The sequence below is a fragment of the Numida meleagris genome, chromosome 2 (genome assembly GCF_002078875.1).
Source record: "Numida meleagris isolate 19003 breed g44 Domestic line chromosome 2, NumMel1.0, whole genome shotgun sequence".
NCBI lineage: Eukaryota > Metazoa > Chordata > Aves > Galliformes > Numididae > Numida > Numida meleagris.
The window spans coordinates 68,883-87,210 of NC_034410.1; the positions used below are offsets into that span (position 1 = coordinate 68,883).

At 39.8% G+C, this 18,328-nt stretch overlaps 1 protein-coding gene across 3 annotated transcripts in view; it reads left to right on the top strand.

The window, feature by feature from the left end:
• Positions 1–18,328, top strand: part of MINDY4 (MINDY lysine 48 deubiquitinase 4) — a 75,779-nt gene that overhangs the window by 23,308 nt on the left and 34,143 nt on the right. For all 3 annotated transcript variants that reach the window (XM_021386943.1, XM_021386944.1, XM_021386942.1), the window contains exons 6-13: positions 613–671; positions 1,076–1,185; positions 2,294–2,410; positions 4,543–4,631; positions 8,461–8,562; positions 9,728–9,791; positions 11,228–11,293; positions 11,906–11,973. In XM_021386943.1, coding sequence (XP_021242618.1) covers positions 613–671; positions 1,076–1,185; positions 2,294–2,410; positions 4,543–4,631; positions 8,461–8,562; positions 9,728–9,791; positions 11,228–11,293; positions 11,906–11,973 — 675 coding nt within the window. The remainder of the gene's footprint in view (positions 1–612; positions 672–1,075; positions 1,186–2,293; positions 2,411–4,542; positions 4,632–8,460; positions 8,563–9,727; positions 9,792–11,227; positions 11,294–11,905; positions 11,974–18,328) is intronic.

Consider the following 18,328-nt stretch of genomic DNA (forward strand, 5'->3'; position numbering starts at 1 on the left):
TGTCCTTTTGAGCAACTGTAACCTATCAGTGGATGAAAAATTACCCTGGTAGAGGAATATAATCTAACACTGATTCTTACTTAACATTTTCTGGATATTTAAAGTAGTTTAATGACTAGCTTGAACCTCATCCTGATCTCCATCAGGGATATTAATGTTATGTCATAATCTTTTGAACTCAGGTAGTCTCGTGTACATGAATACCCTCACGAAATTCAGGGCTGTATATATCTGCTTCTGTTGATGAGCTGGCAGGATCTGACCTCTGCTGAAATCATACAGATGAAATGAAGTCAGCATTGAAGCAGGACTGAAATCCTGAATTACTTGCATTGTGTTGCTCTTTGCCGACTGCCTTTCCCGATGAACTCCTGAAGTTCAACCCTCTTCCAGTAAAAAAGGTTTTGTTCTAACACTGTTTGGACAAAAATGTCGATAAACCTGAGCTCTTCTATACAGAATGCATTAAAACCTAAGATAAAAGCCATTGAATGATTTTATATATTTGTATTTTCGCGTGGCTATACCACATCTTTTTTTCTCATTTATTCAAGGAACATTTCTCATTAAAGTGAGCATTCACTTATTTGTTTTTTGATAATTTTAATGTAGGAAGTCTCCAACATCCACTTGGAATAAGGAAGACCAGATGAAAGATACCCTAGAATTAGGTAAGTTTGTTCGGAGTCAGTTTGGCTTTCACCAACATATTCTTTAGAGAAACTGTAATCAAAGAGGTTTGAGTCACTTCTTTTGCCATGCTTAGTTGATTTAGAGTAATTGCATTTGCTATTCTTTGGCGAAACTGTGAGAAGAAGTTATTAAGAAATAATCAAAGAAAGGCTGGCTTATCATAGAATCATAGAATGATTTGGGTTGGAAGGGGCCTTAGAGATCATCTTGTTCCAACCTCCCTGCTATGCGCAAGGACACCTCCCCCTTGACAAGGTTAGTCAAAGCCTCATCTAGCCTGGCCTTATGTATTTTCTGGCTAAGTCTATACTTTCCCCTACTGGGAGGAGCAGACATGAATTTTTTTCCTCTGTCTCATTATATGTTTTTTCTTTACTTCCAGTTGATGTTGAGGATGAAGCAACAACTGGAGAAGTCAGTAGGAACCTGAATCTTACAACACTGCATGTGATTCAAGAAGCATCAAAGGCGATTGATATTTCTCTTGCCAAAGTAAGGCTATGATGGTATATAGAAATGGAAATGTGAAATTGTCATTTCTGTTCAGTCAGTTAGAGCAGCAATGGATTGTTCTGTGTTATGTGCTTGTTTGTGGTTTAACATTTGCTGTACATACTCTTGAATATAGTCCTTATTTGGTATTCGGATGTAAAGGTAATATAGGGGCACCCAACCAAAATTCAGAAAAATACCAGAAGAGCATGTGGGAATTTCTCAGCCACTTGAACCACAGATAAGGGTTTTAACTGAAGAAGCACATATTATTTTATTAATAGCCCTAGTTAGTTTTGCATGTGCTTGTCTACCTGTCCTTTAAATTGACAGTGGTTCACCACTGGTGAGCAAGGGAGGAGAGGTGTAACCATTAAGCAGTTTTAATTTTTCCTTCCCACTCAGACAAAAAAAAAATCATTTAAAAAAAACACAGAGAAAAGATAATGAGGATTTCTTCCAACTTCATTTTTCTATCAAAGACATATCGAAGTAACGATGCAAACCCTAAGCAGTCAGTCCTTATTTGCTTAGCCTTACTTTAGAATGAAAGCAATTCTTCAGCTTAGCTATTCCATAGTAGGAGATAAGTAGTCTGCAGTCGCTCAGGGCCAAGATCTGAATTTGAATTTTGCCAACAGACATAAATAAGTCTGTGAACAACATTTATCTTATACCAGCAACTTTGACAAGCAAAATAGGCTTTTGCCTTTTCTGTATGCTATGCCCAGCAGGGTCCTCTTCTCACTGATGTCAGCCATGAGTAGCCATCGCCCTTTTGCTGTAGCTTTGAGGCACTATTTTGTAATGCTTCCATGGGAAACTGCCCCAGACAATCTGCCTAACCAGTTTCCTAATGCTGAGCAATACACAGCGTTATGAGTTGAAGTAATATTGCAGGAAAAGGAAAAAATTGCTCCGTTTCATTTGGGTGTTGCTATTTACAGTAAGTATAAAACAGAAAAGGGTGGCTATAGTGAGTTAGTCATTGCCCTACCACACTCCGCCTTTCTTTCTGCAAATGACTGCTAGAAACTGTTAGTGTATATCCTTTTTTGATTTATTTTTAAAATGATACATTTTTTCTTTCTTCTTTCCTTTTTAACAGGAATTAAAAAACCTTTTGTTTGGCTCCAGTCTTTGTTGCTTCAGTGAAGAATGGAAAATACAGAGCTTTACGTTTAATAGCATACCTCAGTTAAAATATGGCTTTGTACAAAAAAAGGTACTGTTAAGTGGGCTTCTTAAAAAAAAAAAAAGTGATCTTTGCTTTTTACACCAAGTTTACAGAGGCTGTGTGTTTTAGCAGTGATAAAATAAGTCTTCTAAAGAGTCTTTGATTCTTTACTATCACTGCTTACCACTGGATGATGTCACCTGGTCAAGTCTGCTAGGAGATTTGAGATGGATGGAATCTACTGAAGATTATAGCATCACAGAATGGCTTAGGTTGGAAGGAACCTTAATTGTCATCTAGTTCCAGCCCCTCTGATGTGGTCTGGTTGCCAGCCACCAGCTCAGGTGCCCAGGGACCCATCGATCCTGGCCTTGAGCACCTCCAGGGATGGGGCATCCACAGCACCTCTCTGGGCAGCAGTGCCAGTGTCTAACCACCCTCTGAGTAAAGAATTCCCCCCTCACATCTCACCTAAATCTCCCCTCTTTTTGTTTAAATTCATTCCTCCTTGTCCTATCACTATCAGACTGTGTAAAAAGTCGATCCCCTTCCAGTTTATAAGCTCCCTTCAAGTACTGGAAGGCTGCATTGAGGTCTTCCCGGAGCCTTCTCTTCTCCAGACTGAACAAGCTCAACTCCCTCAACGTTTCTTCATAGGAGAGAGGTGCTTCATCCTCTGAGCATCTTCTGGACCTGCTCCTACAGCTCTGCATCCCTCCCCTGCCAGAGGCCCCAGGGCTGGATGCAGTACTTCAGATGCTGCCTCACAGGGCAGAGCAGAGGAGGATAATCCCCTCCCTGCCCCACTGCCACCCCTCTGTTGATGCAGCCCAGGGTGCAGCTGGCCTTCCGGGCTGCAAGTGGAAAAGATAGAGGAGTAAAAGGGTAAAAACCAAGTGAAGCCAGGCTGAAGCTTAAAGGATACAGGAATAATGGGGCAAAGTTCTGTGAATTTTAAGAGGGAATTTGACAGTCTCAGAAGGGTGATGTGGCAAGAATTCTTTGCAGTACCCAGGAAATGCACAAGGAGATTTTTGCTTCCTAAGCGTGTAGAAATCACATGATTTCTACATTTCTCATTCCTATAATAAAGGGAAAATAATGAATAAATAAATAATAAATAATACATAAATATAATGACCCTGCAGTGTCACAGGAACTGCTGGGACAGTGTCACTGTGTATGGGCTGCTCAGAAGATCCATCCATTAGTTATGTAGATCATTACGGAGAAGTAGTATGTGTGTAACAGAAATGAGAAAGTCTTGATGGGGTTGTCTTGTGCACCATGCTCTGGGTGTCTGTTCTGGAGAGGGGGTTGGACCAGATGGACCCAGAGGTCCCTTCCAACCTCAGCTGTTCTGGGGGTTTGGACCAGATCACCTAGAGGTCCGTTCCAACCACAACCATTCTCTCACTCAAGGAAATCAAGGGAGGTGCAACACTGTCCATCTGCCATGTATTTAGCACATAGAAACAAGTCTTGGTCATTCAGTGGAATCAGATGGTCTGGATGGCTGGGAATAAGCGAGGAGAAGGAAATACAATGCTACGCCATCCCACAGTCTTTCACAACAGCCATTAATCTATTTTCCACAACACTTAATATGATATGTGTTGGTATTGTGATTTTTCCAACGTTAAGGATTTGAAGATTCAAGTTTCCTTTATTTTCTCTCTTCTGCAGTGGAATAACTCCCCAGTGCAGAGAGGTATACATAAAACTGAAATCTTCCTTTAGTGATGTAAGTGGGAATTTGAGGGGAGGCATGGTGCTCAGAGGAGTTTAAAGGGCAAGGGCTAAATTTTGTCCTTTGTAAAAGTCAAGTTTGTTTTTTTCTCTAGAAATGAAGGTAGTTTTTGGCTCATGGGGATCAGAGCATCTTTTGTTTGTTTGCATGAGCACAGAACAGACTTAAAAAAGCAACACAATACTTTACTTCGATATTATAGATCATAGAATCATATGGAATCACAGAATCATTAAAGTTGGAAACTTTAAAATCACCTAGTCCAACCGTCCACCTACCACCCATATTGCCCACTGACCCATGCCAGTGTGGCAAGTTCTAGGTATTTTCAGGAAAAATAGATGGGAAGCACAATACCAGTCAGTAGTTTTCTCCAGCGTCAAACAGTGCAAGGTGTTTTGTTCATGGGGTGTCCAATTGTTCCCCTCAGGGTGGCCCGTGTGGAGTACTGGCAGCAGTTCAAGCTTGTGTTCTACAGCAGCTTGTCTTTGGAGACAGTAACAGGAATAAGGATGCTCGGTAAGTCAGCAGCTGGCAGAAGTAATTTCCATACCGAAGTGTAAGAGGTTTTTCTGTGATGCAGCCCCTCGGGAACCTTTTTGAGTTTGGACTTAACCAAGCTTTCCTTTGTCTCTGAGAGAGAAAGAAAGTAGCATGAATTTTGTATTTGCTTTTCTTTTAAGTGTAGTGGTGTTATTGAACCTTGAGATAGCATGGAGATACGATTTCAAAGCAAATGCAATCAGGATTTGGAAGACCATGAAATTCATGCAATTTTTGACATTAAAAATCTCAAGAAGGGTGGAATTTAAAAGTTAGAGCTTTCTATTTTTTTTCTTGTGGCCATTTGATCTTTCACGTTTAAACCCCCTATAGAATTTAACTTCTGTGTGTGTCTTCTATTTACTTTACAGAAATAGTTTTATGTATTGCTAGCATTGAGGAAAATTGCTTGGACTGCTATTCTGATAATATCAATGCACTTGTGACATTGTTACAGGTACAGAGCTCATTCATGCTGGAAAATAATGTCTAAAACAATTTACTTTACTACCAGAGCTATTGTATTTGTACTTTATGTTTTCAACAAGAAATGCAGTCCATTATAAAAAGAAAAAAGCTTTCTTGTGCTTTGTAGGCCCTTGATATGAATTAGTTGTTTGGGCTGTGTTCATTGATAATGGAAATAAATGGGTGCATTTGTCATCATCTCTCTACAGCATGTAGGATGGGAGGTGACAATTAATCAAAGCTTTATCAGGGCCTGAGGGGTCTTCACAGGTGCCCAGACCCAGGAGTGGTTGTGGGCAGGCAGACCTGCAATGAGATGCTTAGTAAGGCATTGGGGACATTGAAAACCAGGATTACAGACTTAAAATGAAACATTTACTATTGTAGAGTCATAGAATCATAGAATGATTGAGTTGGAAGGGACCATGATTGTTACTATTGTTGTTGCTGGCTCTAATTACTTTCAGACCTCCAAACAAAGGTCCAAATGAATGAAATACTGTGAATTAATCACCTGAAGATAACGTATTCCTTGAACTCACCTCAAGTTATTTAGACTGGTAAATCCATGGAGTCAGTGGTACAATACATGAGCAGAGTGTAACACCAGCTTAATTCTACAGCATTGCATAGTTTAACTCTTTCTTCTTCCATTCGTTTCTTTCAGAACTTTAACCAGTAATGCTTCCCAAATGCCTTAAAAGCCATGCCCATACTTGGGGCATTTTCTCTAGAATTCAGTCACTAATTAGATAGTAGAGCAGCAATTTTTATTCAGTTCAGTAGAGTTTTCGGTGCAGAATCATGCTCATTTCCATGAGAAGCCTCATGGAAGAAAATCAATATTTCTGATTGTTAAAATCAAGAATTCATTTCAGTTTGGAGGACAACCTCTGGTCATCTGCTCCTTGATCTGGCTGAGCCTCAGCTTACCTTCAGTACCACCCTGAGAGCTGTTCACTTTGTGCTCTTTCATCATGATGAAGTGATGTTAAATGCCAGAGAACTGTGTAGCACCCAGATAAGTGGGTTGAAGCTAGATTGCTTAATTTGACCATGAGTGCCCCAACACCTGCCAGCTACAACCTGCACCGTGTACTTGGCAATATTTGCCTCTCTTTTTTCTTTCCTCTTATTATGCACGTGCTTTTCAAGTACTTTGTTTTTTCATAGTTTGTATATGAAAAATGCTGCTGAGGTATGATGAAAGTCTTCAAGGGATTTCAGGTTAGCAGCTGAGCTCTTGGTCTTCGTGCACAGAAAAGTCTCTGGGTATTAAAAATGAATACCAAGACAGGCTGTTTTATTCATGAGATAAACAGATTTTTCTTATGATGTTTTTGCCATATGCAGAAACTCTTAGCAGGCAGAAAGAAAGGGAAGTCTCAGAGCTTGAAATGAGAGGATTCATATTTCTTTCTAATTCTAACCTACATTTTCCAACCTTGGTGATTCTATGATTCCATGATTTTCAAAAAATTGGTCAACTCACAGTAAGTGTTTGACTTCAGATTTCTTTGTGGTTCAAGAGGTAATTATCACATATCCTTATTATTCTGCTACCTCTTCTGCTACAAATCAATTATAAATAGATTGAGTTGAAATAACTTCCCATATATTTGGATGTCTGTGTCAGAACACAGGCAGAAATAAGAGAAAACTGTGATTTATTTTTTGCTTGAAAACTGTCACCTATTATTTCCCAAATCTCACATTCTTCAGAGATGGAAATCTTTTCTAAATGAACATGATATTGAGGACTGAAAAGATGCTTTTTTTTTTGTTTCTTGTATGGTCTTTGGATCTTTTTACTCAAGTATAAGGAACAGGTTCTGACATCATCTCTCATGCTGGTAACTGATGGGGACTGATAATATCTGAATTTCAGGGATGGCCATTCTGGAAGTCAGCAGAGAAAAATGTATTTCTGCAGAGCACAGTGTTTGTTGTGAATGGTATTTTAGTTAAAGTTTCATAGTAGGTAGGAACATCACAGTATAGATTTGAAGACAGTAGTTAAGAAGCCAAAGCTCAAGAATGAAATTAAATATGAAGGCCTTTATAAACTAGAATTCATCTATTAATATATTAAACAATCCTAATACAATATATTAAAACAATTTTATTATGAATTTAAAGATGCAGTAGCTTATCTTGGCCTTTTTTTTTGCCAGTATAGTACGGTTACCTAAGTATATGTGTCTTTGTCCAGGCAGTTATAAATATGTATACTAAAAGAGCAGTTACTGTTTCTTTTAGTAGACTAATTTTAGTTTTAGTTTTCAGTACATGATTATAGATCTGTGCATGATCAGTGTCTGTTGTTCACACCTTGTTTAGTTCTCTCTTTAGTCCATTGCACTTAATTATAATAATGACTGTTTCAGTTATTCCTTGCAAATCAGACACCATCTGTAGTATCAATCTCCTAGAAGTTTAGATTGTACGTGTCACTTCTAGGATCACCTCGATCACAGGGTTATTGTCATAGAACACATAGACTTATGCAATAGCAAGCTTCCATTTGCTTGGCTTCAGTACCCATAGCAGGAGCCTGGCTATCAGTGTGAGTTACCTGAGCTCAACCAGGCCCCCTAATGCCATGCACTGCCATTAAAACTTGAGTTAGCTGAATTGCACTTCCCTCAAATTCCCATTTTTCCTCTGACAGCAGAAAAAAACCTACTTTCTGAGTAGGAAGTTCTCCGAGATACAATTCTATTCACTAGATGTAATTATCTTCAATAAGACCCAGGGCAACTGCTCAAAGGATGAACATGACATTTAAGGTGATTCACCCCAAGGAATAGTTCCAGACATCCCACGTTTCAATGGCCACTTCAGTTGCATCTCCCTACTAAGAGTCCTTGAGATGCTGAATGGCAGCACCAAGCCCTCCTATCGCCGGCTCAGTCCAGGACTGGGAAGTCCTGCTGCTGCGTGCACCCAGAATGCTCTCGTGGCATCTCATGCAGATGAGTCAGCCCCAAAGGCTGGATGCAACTGCACCTGGTATGTCTGCTCAGTAACCCCAGTGGCTTGCTGTTCAACTCAAAGGATTTTGGGAATTTTTTTGACTTAGAGCTCTCTTGGCGATAGAAGCAATTGAAATACACAGACGATAATTTTCCAGGGCAACTTGCTGGATCCTCCTTATTACCATTAGCATTACAACACCTGAATAGTCTCTAAAAAAGTGCTTTTGTTCGTGTATCAATTGCTAACGACCTGCTATGAATCCGTGTATGCTGTGACTGGGGCACTTTGCCCACAAATGACTAAGCTCTGTGATACACACTCTGGTGCTTGTCTGTTTCTTGCATTTCCTGAACTACAGCTGTCTCCAGCCCTCAGAAGCTCACAGGACCAAGTGCCTCACCATGGCTCTTGCAGACATCTTGTGGCGTGCAGGAGGCAATGAAAAAGCGGTTGTGGCACTGTAAGTAGGAGAAGCAGCTTTGGTTATGTGATGCTCTTATAATTGTGTCTGTTAACCTATGTACTAAGTTCACAAAAGGGCTGTTCATAAAGATCATAGAATCATAGAATTGTTTGAGTTGGAAGGGACCTCTAAAGGCCATCTGCCCCACTCCTTGCAGTGCACAGGGACACCCACAGCTCCACCAGGTGCTCACAGCCCTGCCCCCCTGGCCTTGGGTGTCTGCATGGACGGGGCAGCACCACCTCTGGCGACCTGTGCAGTGCCTCACCGCCGTTAGTGTACAAAACTTCCTTATATCCAGTCTAAATCTCCCCTCTTTTAGTCTGAAGCCGTTTCCCCTTGCCCTGCCACACTGATCCTGCCACAGAGTCTGTTCCCTTCCTTCTTACAGCCCCTTTAGATACTGAAGGCCGCTCTCAGCTCTCCCTGCTGCCTTCCCCCCTCCAGCTGCACAGCCCCAGCTTTCAGCCTGTCCTCATTCCATTGTTCCACCCCTGGGATCATTTTTGTGGCCCTCAAGATGTGTTTATGCGGCGTGAAATGGATGAGGAAGAAATACAAAAGGCCATTTTTGCTGTTGCAGTAGCTGGAAGTTAGGCCGTACTGAATCCTGCAATATATTTTCACATAAGCCACATTTTGTGAGAAGAGATCATTTAGTTTATTAGATCAACTAAGACTAAGAAAAAGTGAGAACAGACAACCTTCTGGAAGCTTCTGGGCACAGAAGTTCTTCAGACCTGAAAGAGAAGCCAGCAAATTCAAAGGCATTTTCAGTGATATTTTGAATGTTTTCTGTCTATAAAATATTTCCTCTGTGATGATACACTACATCTGTTCTGCTGCTTCTGTTTTAATATCACTGCTCTCATATTCCTTCCCAATAAAAACTGGTGTTAATAACTTAAACCTATATTTATCCTCCTTCTCTACAGCGAAACTTTAATTCATATTAAATAGACTGAGGGAGCACAGCTAAAGATGTTTCCCCAACACTAACTGTGCAAGAGGTTCTCTTTAAAAAAAAACAAAATATAGTGAATGGAGTAATAGTACCAAATCTTTGGTTCATTGTTCAGTTTATATAAGATTTTAAGTTCTCTTTAATGTAATTTTGGTCTTTTTAACATGAGCTTTGGTTTTGCTTGAATGTCCTCTTTAGGCCGTCAGGAAGACAACAGTTCACTCCCATAGGAAAATACAAGGCCGATGGAATCTTAGAAACTGTAAGGCTCTGTGTAACTCGTGCTCACATTTTCCCTATATCCTTTTTGTAGCTTTCCTTGCTTTAGTTCAGTGAATACGATTTCTGTGTATCCCTTGTTTCCCTTAAGTGTTTTACAGCCTTTCATATTACAGTAGTTGTGATCCAAAAACCAATAGGAAATCACAGAATCTGGTAGTTTATCTGGCGCTGAACTGTCCCACTGCCTGTGGGCAGCTGGGCCCTCTGAAGTCCTTTTTGTTGCATCTACCTTCCAGGCTTATAAACTGTGCCTAATTTTGCTGGTACGCAGTAAAAATTGAAAGCGGATCCTTTCAGGTCAGCTAGCACAGCCATGAACATCAAGAGGCAGTATTTTCTTCTCATGTTTTATACAGAATTCTTTGCTTTTTTTCCCCTAGTTGCTCCAAATGGCAAAATACTTTCCAGTTGTGTCTCTATTTCCATCTGAAGCCCTCAAATGGCTTTGTTAGCATTGTTGACATGCGCCAGCCTTTAGTGGTTTAAGGAAATATTACTGGCCTCCTAAATGGAGGAGCAAAGGTACCACCAACTTTTCAGAATCAGACAGTTTTGAAATAACTGGAAGTGAAAGCCTGAGTAAATACAACTGATGCAGCTCAGAAGCTTGGCTATAATGTGCTCTTACAAGAGAAAAGTCGTATTATTTAATACATTAAAATGATTTTGAGCTGCTGGTCATTTCTGAATGCAAATAACAGCATGGAGCTGCATCAAAATACTAATTCTCAAAGATCATGCGGGCACAACCACAGTGAAATAGTGGTGGGAAGGAAACTCCGGATAGAGCCAGGGATTTGGTCGGCCACGCACCATGGAGTCAGAGTGGCTTAGGTTGGAAGGGACCTTATGGATCCTCAAGCTCCAGCCCCATGCTGCGGGCAGAGCTGCCAACATTGTTTCATCTTTACTGCATAAATCCATCATCGCTGTCAAAATAGGAAGATGCAAAAATAGGTAAAGAGCTTGGAAGGGAGGGCCGGGAGCTGTAAACTCTCCCGAAGTTCATGTGACATTCAAGTATTTGTGGGGGTATTCTCTGAGCAATAAGAAGTGCTCTGGTAGAGGCCTGCTATAGACAGCTCACCCCATGGGTACGGCCTCCTGGGCTGCTTGCTCCTTCTGTGGCTTCCGAGGCTTCATGGTTGATCTAAGAATTGTTTTGCATTGCATAAAATTGAAGCAAGCTGATGGCTTGATGAACTTAAAAACAGCAAGAGGCAGCATTTAACCACAGTACAGCATTTAACCAAGTAACAACAGTAAGAGATAGACTTCCTCAGATTTTTATACCACTTTATGTTAGTTGAAAACCTTCTAGTAAGATTTAAATATTGCCTGCTTTCCTTCAGCTGTCGTGTTTCAAAATGAATTACTCTTGTTTCAGGTGTCTTTTTTTCTTATATTTCCTCCCAGCTAATCCTGCGTAGTGCCACAAGATATGAAGATCTGATTGTACTTCTTCAGCAGAGTATTCACCAGGTATCATGTGTTCAGCTGCCAATCTTTACGTATTTAACAGTCTCATATGATGGCTTCTGAAGTAGTTTCCAACACTGTTTCTGTCAGCCAACTGAAGGTAGAATCATGGAATCATAGAGCCATAGAACCATAGAACTACCAAGGTTGGAGAAGACCTCCAAGATCACCCAGTCCAACCGTCCACTTACCACCAATATTTCCTCACTGAGCCACATCCCTCAGTACAACATCTAAATGTTTCTTGAACACCTCCAGGGATGGTGACTCCACCACCTCCCTGGGCAGCCCATTCCAGTGCCTGACCACTCTTTCAGAGAAGAAACTGTTCCTAATATCCAACTTGAACCTCTTCTGGCGCAACTTGTGGCCATCCCCTCTCATTGTATCGCTAGTTATGCAGAAGAAGAGGCCGATCCCCACCTTGCTACGTCCTCCTTTCAGGCAGTTGTACAGTCTCCCCAGTATACGCCTTGCATTTTAACAGAGCAAAAAGAAAAACAGTTTTAGCATAAATGAGAACCATTCTTTCCACTTTCAGTTTGATTTGCAATTCTTTAGGATGGGAATTAAAAATGTATGCGACAAAGTAAATGCAGTTCTTTTCTTTTTCAGTTTGAAATTGGTCCCTGTGGGTGCATCCTTCTGACCGTGTCCGTCATCTTATCGAGATCTATCAATCTGTGAGTGCCTTTGTATCTAACTTCATAAACTACAAAGCTACCGAGATGTGCATAGTGAAAAAGCAGCCATAGTGTACTTAAACCTCTGGCTTTTTTCAGTGTCTTGATGTTTATTCTGATAAATACACAGATGTTACAATTGTGATTTGCACAGTTAATCTTGGCTTTTGCTGCTGTGAGTTTGAGATCAGACTTCAAATAGATCTTTATGGTGACTCCAATATGGAGGGAATTAGGGACCCTGGACATAAACACAAGGTAGGGATAAAATGTATCTGTCAGCCCATCTACTCTTGTCTTCTGCTATCAGAGAAGTGATATTTTACAGGAACAGAGCTTATCTCATGCCACTTTAATGATAGAAGATTTTATTTTTTTGCCACTGCTCCTGAAAAATCTCTTTAAGTATCTCATTATTAATCAGTAGAAAATGTTTCAGTTCCAGGCTCAGTTTCTTTATGACTAAATTGATGTTCCATTTGCTGTTCAGCCAGTATCTCCACAAATTATTTCTCCACATCCTGCTGTTAACAACATAGGAACAGCCACACTTGGTCAGACCAAAGGTCCATCTGCCCAGTGGCTCATGGTGGTAGTGTATAAAAAGATTATAAGTAACAGAAGGAGCATAGAGGGATCTCTACCTGTGACATTTCTGCCTATAAGCTTACCTTTGGTAATTTGCTTTCAAGTTTGAATGAACACAGCTCTGGAATTGCTTGACATACTACGAATGGGTTGCATATGATGATTAATTCTTTCCCATCTTTAACGGAGCGTCTTTTTGTCTGATATGTTGCACTATTGTTTAACTTGTTGCTGCCCTGAAATCTACAAAGGATTGCCGCTCTTGCTTTTTCTCTGCAATGTCCAGATAATAGGTTTTTTGCTTTTGATAAACCAAAAGTTAATCATTGAAGCTGAAACAATGTTTTTTCTATCTCTTATACTTCCTACATACTGTCTTGAGTGAGTTCTGTCAAGAAAATATTGCCCACAGAATGAATCCATCCAGATCACAAAATGGACTGATGCTTCCAGATGTTGTCTGTTCCAGCGTTCCTCCACAACGTAATCAAAAATAGCAGACTTCAGAGATCTTTAATATTTTCCTCTTCATCAGTTCAGGAAAAAAAGTGATTGATGGGGCCCTGGCAGTCTTATCTGGTGGGTGGCAGCCCTGCCCACGGCAGGGGGTTGGAACTCGATGATCTTGGAGGACCCTTCCAAGCCAACCATTCTATGATTCTGTGATTCCATGGTTCTATGATTCTGTGTTCTTGGTTCTTTAGCAGAGACTGTCCCACGTCTTGTAGGATTTCTGTTACCCTAGGTAGCCTTGGTTAATTTTTATTTTGAATGGTGTTAGTAGTTGTACTTATATATATTTTCTCTCTCCATTTCTCTGTCCCCTCTATGTGTGTACACACACAATCATATATATAAACGTGGTATTGACTCTGTTAAAGTGGCAGTGATCACTCCAACCCTTCTGATGTAAGTGACTCCACCTTAGGCATCACTTTCCCATGCTCTGTCTTAACAGCTGAAAGCAGACTGCTTCAGGTATCTGTCTTTTTGGCAGGGCTGAATCAATCAGATGTGATGCCACAATCTCTCCATCAATGATAACAGTAAAGGCTGTGGTATGAAATACATCAGGAAGATATTTCTGGATGATTATAAGTAAATCTGGTCTGAATTTATTGACATAGATATGCCGAGCTCTAAGGGGTAGTCATTAAAGCAGCCTGTTTTAAACATTCCTTGAGGCTTGCTCTAGCACAATTGCGCTTCCTTGTGTGGTTTATTTATTTACTTATTTAACATATTAAATGGATTTCTTTGGTACAGTGAATCTCAGAGTGGAGCAGAATCTCAAAGCTTCCTTCATTTTGTCAAATTCCACTTTTGTAACAATCTCCTAGAGTTACCTGCAAGTGAAAAGAGCTGTTCCTTGACAACTTGCAATGACAACTGACACGAAAAGAGCAGCTGCCCTTGAAAGCAGCACAGGTTTGATGTGTGTAAATTGAATGGTGCTTTTATTTCTTGCATCACTACATTGTCTTGAAAATAAATAACGATTTAGTCCAAGTTTGATTTGATTTTGCTTATACAATTGCTCACCTACTGAGCCTCCTAAAAGCATTTACAGATGTATTATTTTTTTTGTTTTGCTGACATTTCTTCCTTTATTTTGCTTACAATAACACTGCATGTCACTGGCTTGGCTCCTTTTTTGCACTTTGATGTGAATGACGTGATAATTTCATAACACATGTAATTACTCTCATTTTTCTAAGCTAGTTAGAGCAGAGAGGTATACATTAGTAAAGGTATTTGTGCAAGGAACAGTACTTGTCACCTAGGAGAATTCTCAAAAGCAGCAGTGTTCCTAATTGCTACTGATTGCATTGCTTTACTTGTTAGAAAATGGTAAATATTTTTTAATAATATAAGCAAAGAGATTATTTTTCCCATCACCTCTCAATTGTTAAGAGGTGCATTATGACAAGGCCAGTCAATCATCTGTGATTACATTTCATGTCTGAACTAAATATGGAAATCTGCATTTTTAGGTAGCTAAATATTTTTGAAAGTCTCGTTGATGATGGCAGAGTTGTTTAGAAAATGTTCTCTTTGGAGAACAAATCGTGACTTTCTTACAGGACTTTGTCTTCTAGTCCCATTCCCCTTCTTGCTTGGTACACCACATTGGTACCTATCTTTTGTTTACATGAGACAGGGATTTTTTCTCTGTTCCTAGATACAGTGGAATGTGTTTGCAGACTTTGTGTAAGATTTTTTAGAAGTGCAAACCAAGCTTTGCTTATGTAATTTGCAGTAATAGATTTGAATAGCTGTGTCATAGCACTTCTCTTAGGATATTACAAGTATCAAGACAGATAACTCTGCTTATATCATCCAAAAATATGTACCATTTAGTGGGTGTTACAGGCATTGTAAGTAACTATTTACATACCTGGCATAGCTCTGGATGAATATTTGAAGACAAATAGAGTTGTTTTAGGTGATGGAATTTTCACCGAGCAGTAGATCTTTCTGGGACGTTTTTCATTTCAGCCTTCTAAGAGAAAAAATGTTTCTAAAAAAATTGGAAATGCCAAGTTTTGATTTTCCTGATTTTTGCATGGACATTCTAATGGAAATGCTAGATACGTCATTTAACTTTTATTAAGAAGTTGACATATTTCAGTTTCCCAAATCCAGATAAAATGCTCCACTTTGTCTCTTCAGTGCTGGCGATCACGGTCCCTTGGTAAATTGCTCTTCTATAATTAATTGACATTCTTATAAGAAAATGGAACTCTAATGACAGAACTGTATTGAACCATGGTTATTGTAAAATAGTATTAAGATGCAGAGATGTGTCCAACTGAAACTAAACAAAGATGTACACTTGGTTCAACAAAAAGAAGACGGGCATTTTAATTAATGAATATTGAAATGTTTCTTTCTGACAGTAATACTCTTCCCGATATTTTCAGTTCCATGAATACTTACTTGAACTTTCAGTCTAAAACGTAGTTAGAAGAAAAAAATAATACATTATTTTGTATAGTGGGGAAGCATTAATGACAGCTTAAAAGACAGAACACTGAATGTAGACGAAATGGTGAGCTGCTTTAAATGGAAGAGAAGCACCAAGTGCTGTTCAACCCATCAAGAACTGATCTGAAAAGGGGTGCAGGATCATGGAACCCCAAAGCTTTTATGTGATAGAGGCTTCCTTAGAGCAGTCAGATCTGAGGGCAAGTGCTTCCCATATCTGTGCAGATGGCAGACAGCGTGCACTTGTGATCCTACCAAATAAGTGTCAAGAAAGATGGGGAGAATTGCTTATAGGCAGTGCCTATCTTTTTGCTTTGACTTTGAAGAAAGACTGACTAGCTTAGACTCCCGTTTCTTAGATTCTTGATATTCTGAGTGTAACAGTCTGTCTTGCTTATCTAAATTTACATTCTATGGACGTATTTACTTCTAGGCTCCCTTCACGCTCAAAAAAAAAAAAAAAAGAGGAACAGATTGTAATTCATTTGACTTGTATCATATGTCTACCTTAGAATGAGATAAATAATCTCTTAAAATGCTGTTATCTCCTTTATTAACAAGAAAATTTACATTACCTAGTCAAGTAGAAGCTCTACACTATGAAAGTCATGTAGTTAAGCAAATTCAATAAATGGGAGGTGAAATGCAGTGTTAATAAAGCAAAGCATTGTACACGATGAAAAAGGCATCTCAACTATACTAACCCAGTCATAGGCTTTAAATATGCTGTTATGTAAAAAGGCAGATATTCTAGCACCATTACTAATAATTCTCTGAAAATATCACTCCAGTTTTCTATCACAGCCAAAAAAGAATGAGTGTATTGGGAGTCACGGTGATAAGAGAACAGAATAAAATCACTGTAATGTATTTGCAGAAATGTAGTCTTGTCTCCCCAGGTCAGTAAAGACACAGTAGAACTCAAATGCATTGGAAGACATGAACTAGAAAGTTTCCCTTTGTTGTGGAGTTACCGTCCCGGAGGTGTTCAAGAAATGTTTACATGCGGTGCTAAGGGACATGGTTTAGTGGGGAAATCTTGGTGGTTGGTCGATAGTTGGTCTTGGAGGTCTCTTCCAACCTTGGTGATTCTATGATTCTGTGAGTAGCTTTTGTGTGAGGACAGATGAATTCTTTTCTCTATAGTATCGGAAAGGGACAGTTTGGATGTGATAAAAGTGTGGAGATCCTTGATAAGGTTGGATAAGGAATAACATATGTTGTTTTGCAGAGTCCAGAAGTTGGCTGTCATGGAAATGATCAAGCCTTACCTTTAAAACAAACCATGCTACATCTTTCTCCACAGCATAAGTAACTTCCAGAGCTGGGAGATGAGGAGGGGGGTTATCAAATGATGGGAAGGTGCACGCTTCCCTTAAGCCCTCCCTGTGCCTCAGTTTTCTGTCCTGCCTTGATGCTTGCTGCTGCTGGCTGGGTGCTGGGTTAGCCTGGCTTTGGCCTGGCTCTATGATTTTACGTTGCTGCTGATGTATTTCTTGTAAATGGAAATTCCAGATTTCAGCCAGCTCTGTCGGGCAGTTGCTCTAAATCACTGAAACTCAAAGTATTTTTATGGAAGGGGCACAGACAGCCAGGAAAGGCAGAGTTTTGCACTGCTCTGTAGATTTCGTTAATGAGTTTGTCATACTCTGCATGCTAACGATCAGCGTTGGTAGAACTGATAAAGAATGGCCAAAGAGGAGTAAGAATTCCTGAGGAAGTTGCTCAGAACGTGTTGTTGTTTCTGGTACAGGAAGGAATGCTGGTCACTAACAATTGTAACCTCTTTTTTTTTTAACAACCAATGATGAATTAATAAAACAGTGGAGCAGTTGTACTAGCTCCAGGGGCTGATCTTTCTGAATGTGAAAAATACTTACGTCTTCATCTTAAGAGCCACAAGATATTTTCCACGTACCTGGGAGAGACTGAGCTAGAAAGCAGGCTGTAAGCTCACACTGAGACCATCCCGCCTTGTCTGGCACTTTGCACCTCCTGAATGTGCTTATCAGTAGAAAAGCATTGATATATTGGGATGTGGCTGTTTTTTATCCGTTCATCAAAAAGCCCTTAAATTTCTGCCTCTTACCAACCAGACACATTGGCCATTGTCATTGCCATAATTTGCTTGATCAATGTAATAACTTTATTGAATGAAACCTTCTTTACTTGAACCTATTAGAGCTAAGGAAATGCCTTAGGTTAAATTCCTTTGTGGAAAAACAGTGTACTGCCATTTTCAAGATACCTTCATGAACTAAGTAGAGCCTCAGCTAAGCACAGACTCGTGCTACGCACAAACATGCTGACCACTACAATCAGAACAGCAGTGTTTGCAGTCTCTTTCGTTGTCTCATGCATGGATACTTTATCATTTACTGATAGCAGATGGCAGATGTAGTGCTGCAGTCAGCACTGGTCATTTGGTTATCTTTTCACTTTTTTCTCTCAAGTGTTTGCGTGTGTGAGAATAAGTAAACAAGGGCACTTTCTATAAAAAAAAGAAAATGCGATTTTGCAAGTCGAGAGGGGGCTAAGTGCTTTATGAATATTGGCCACTTATAAACCTAGGAGAATACAAGCCCATGCATTTTTCTTTTTTTTTTGGGATTCCATAACTCTAGTAACAATACTACTGTAGCCTTTTCTCTTCCAGAAATACGTACAGACCCATCTCAAAATGATTTGTGCTTTTTTTCCATTTGTGAACTTAGCAAGTTTTGGTGTTGTGTCCTCTCCTCTCCTCTCCTCTCCTCTCCTCTCCTCTCCTCTCCTCTCC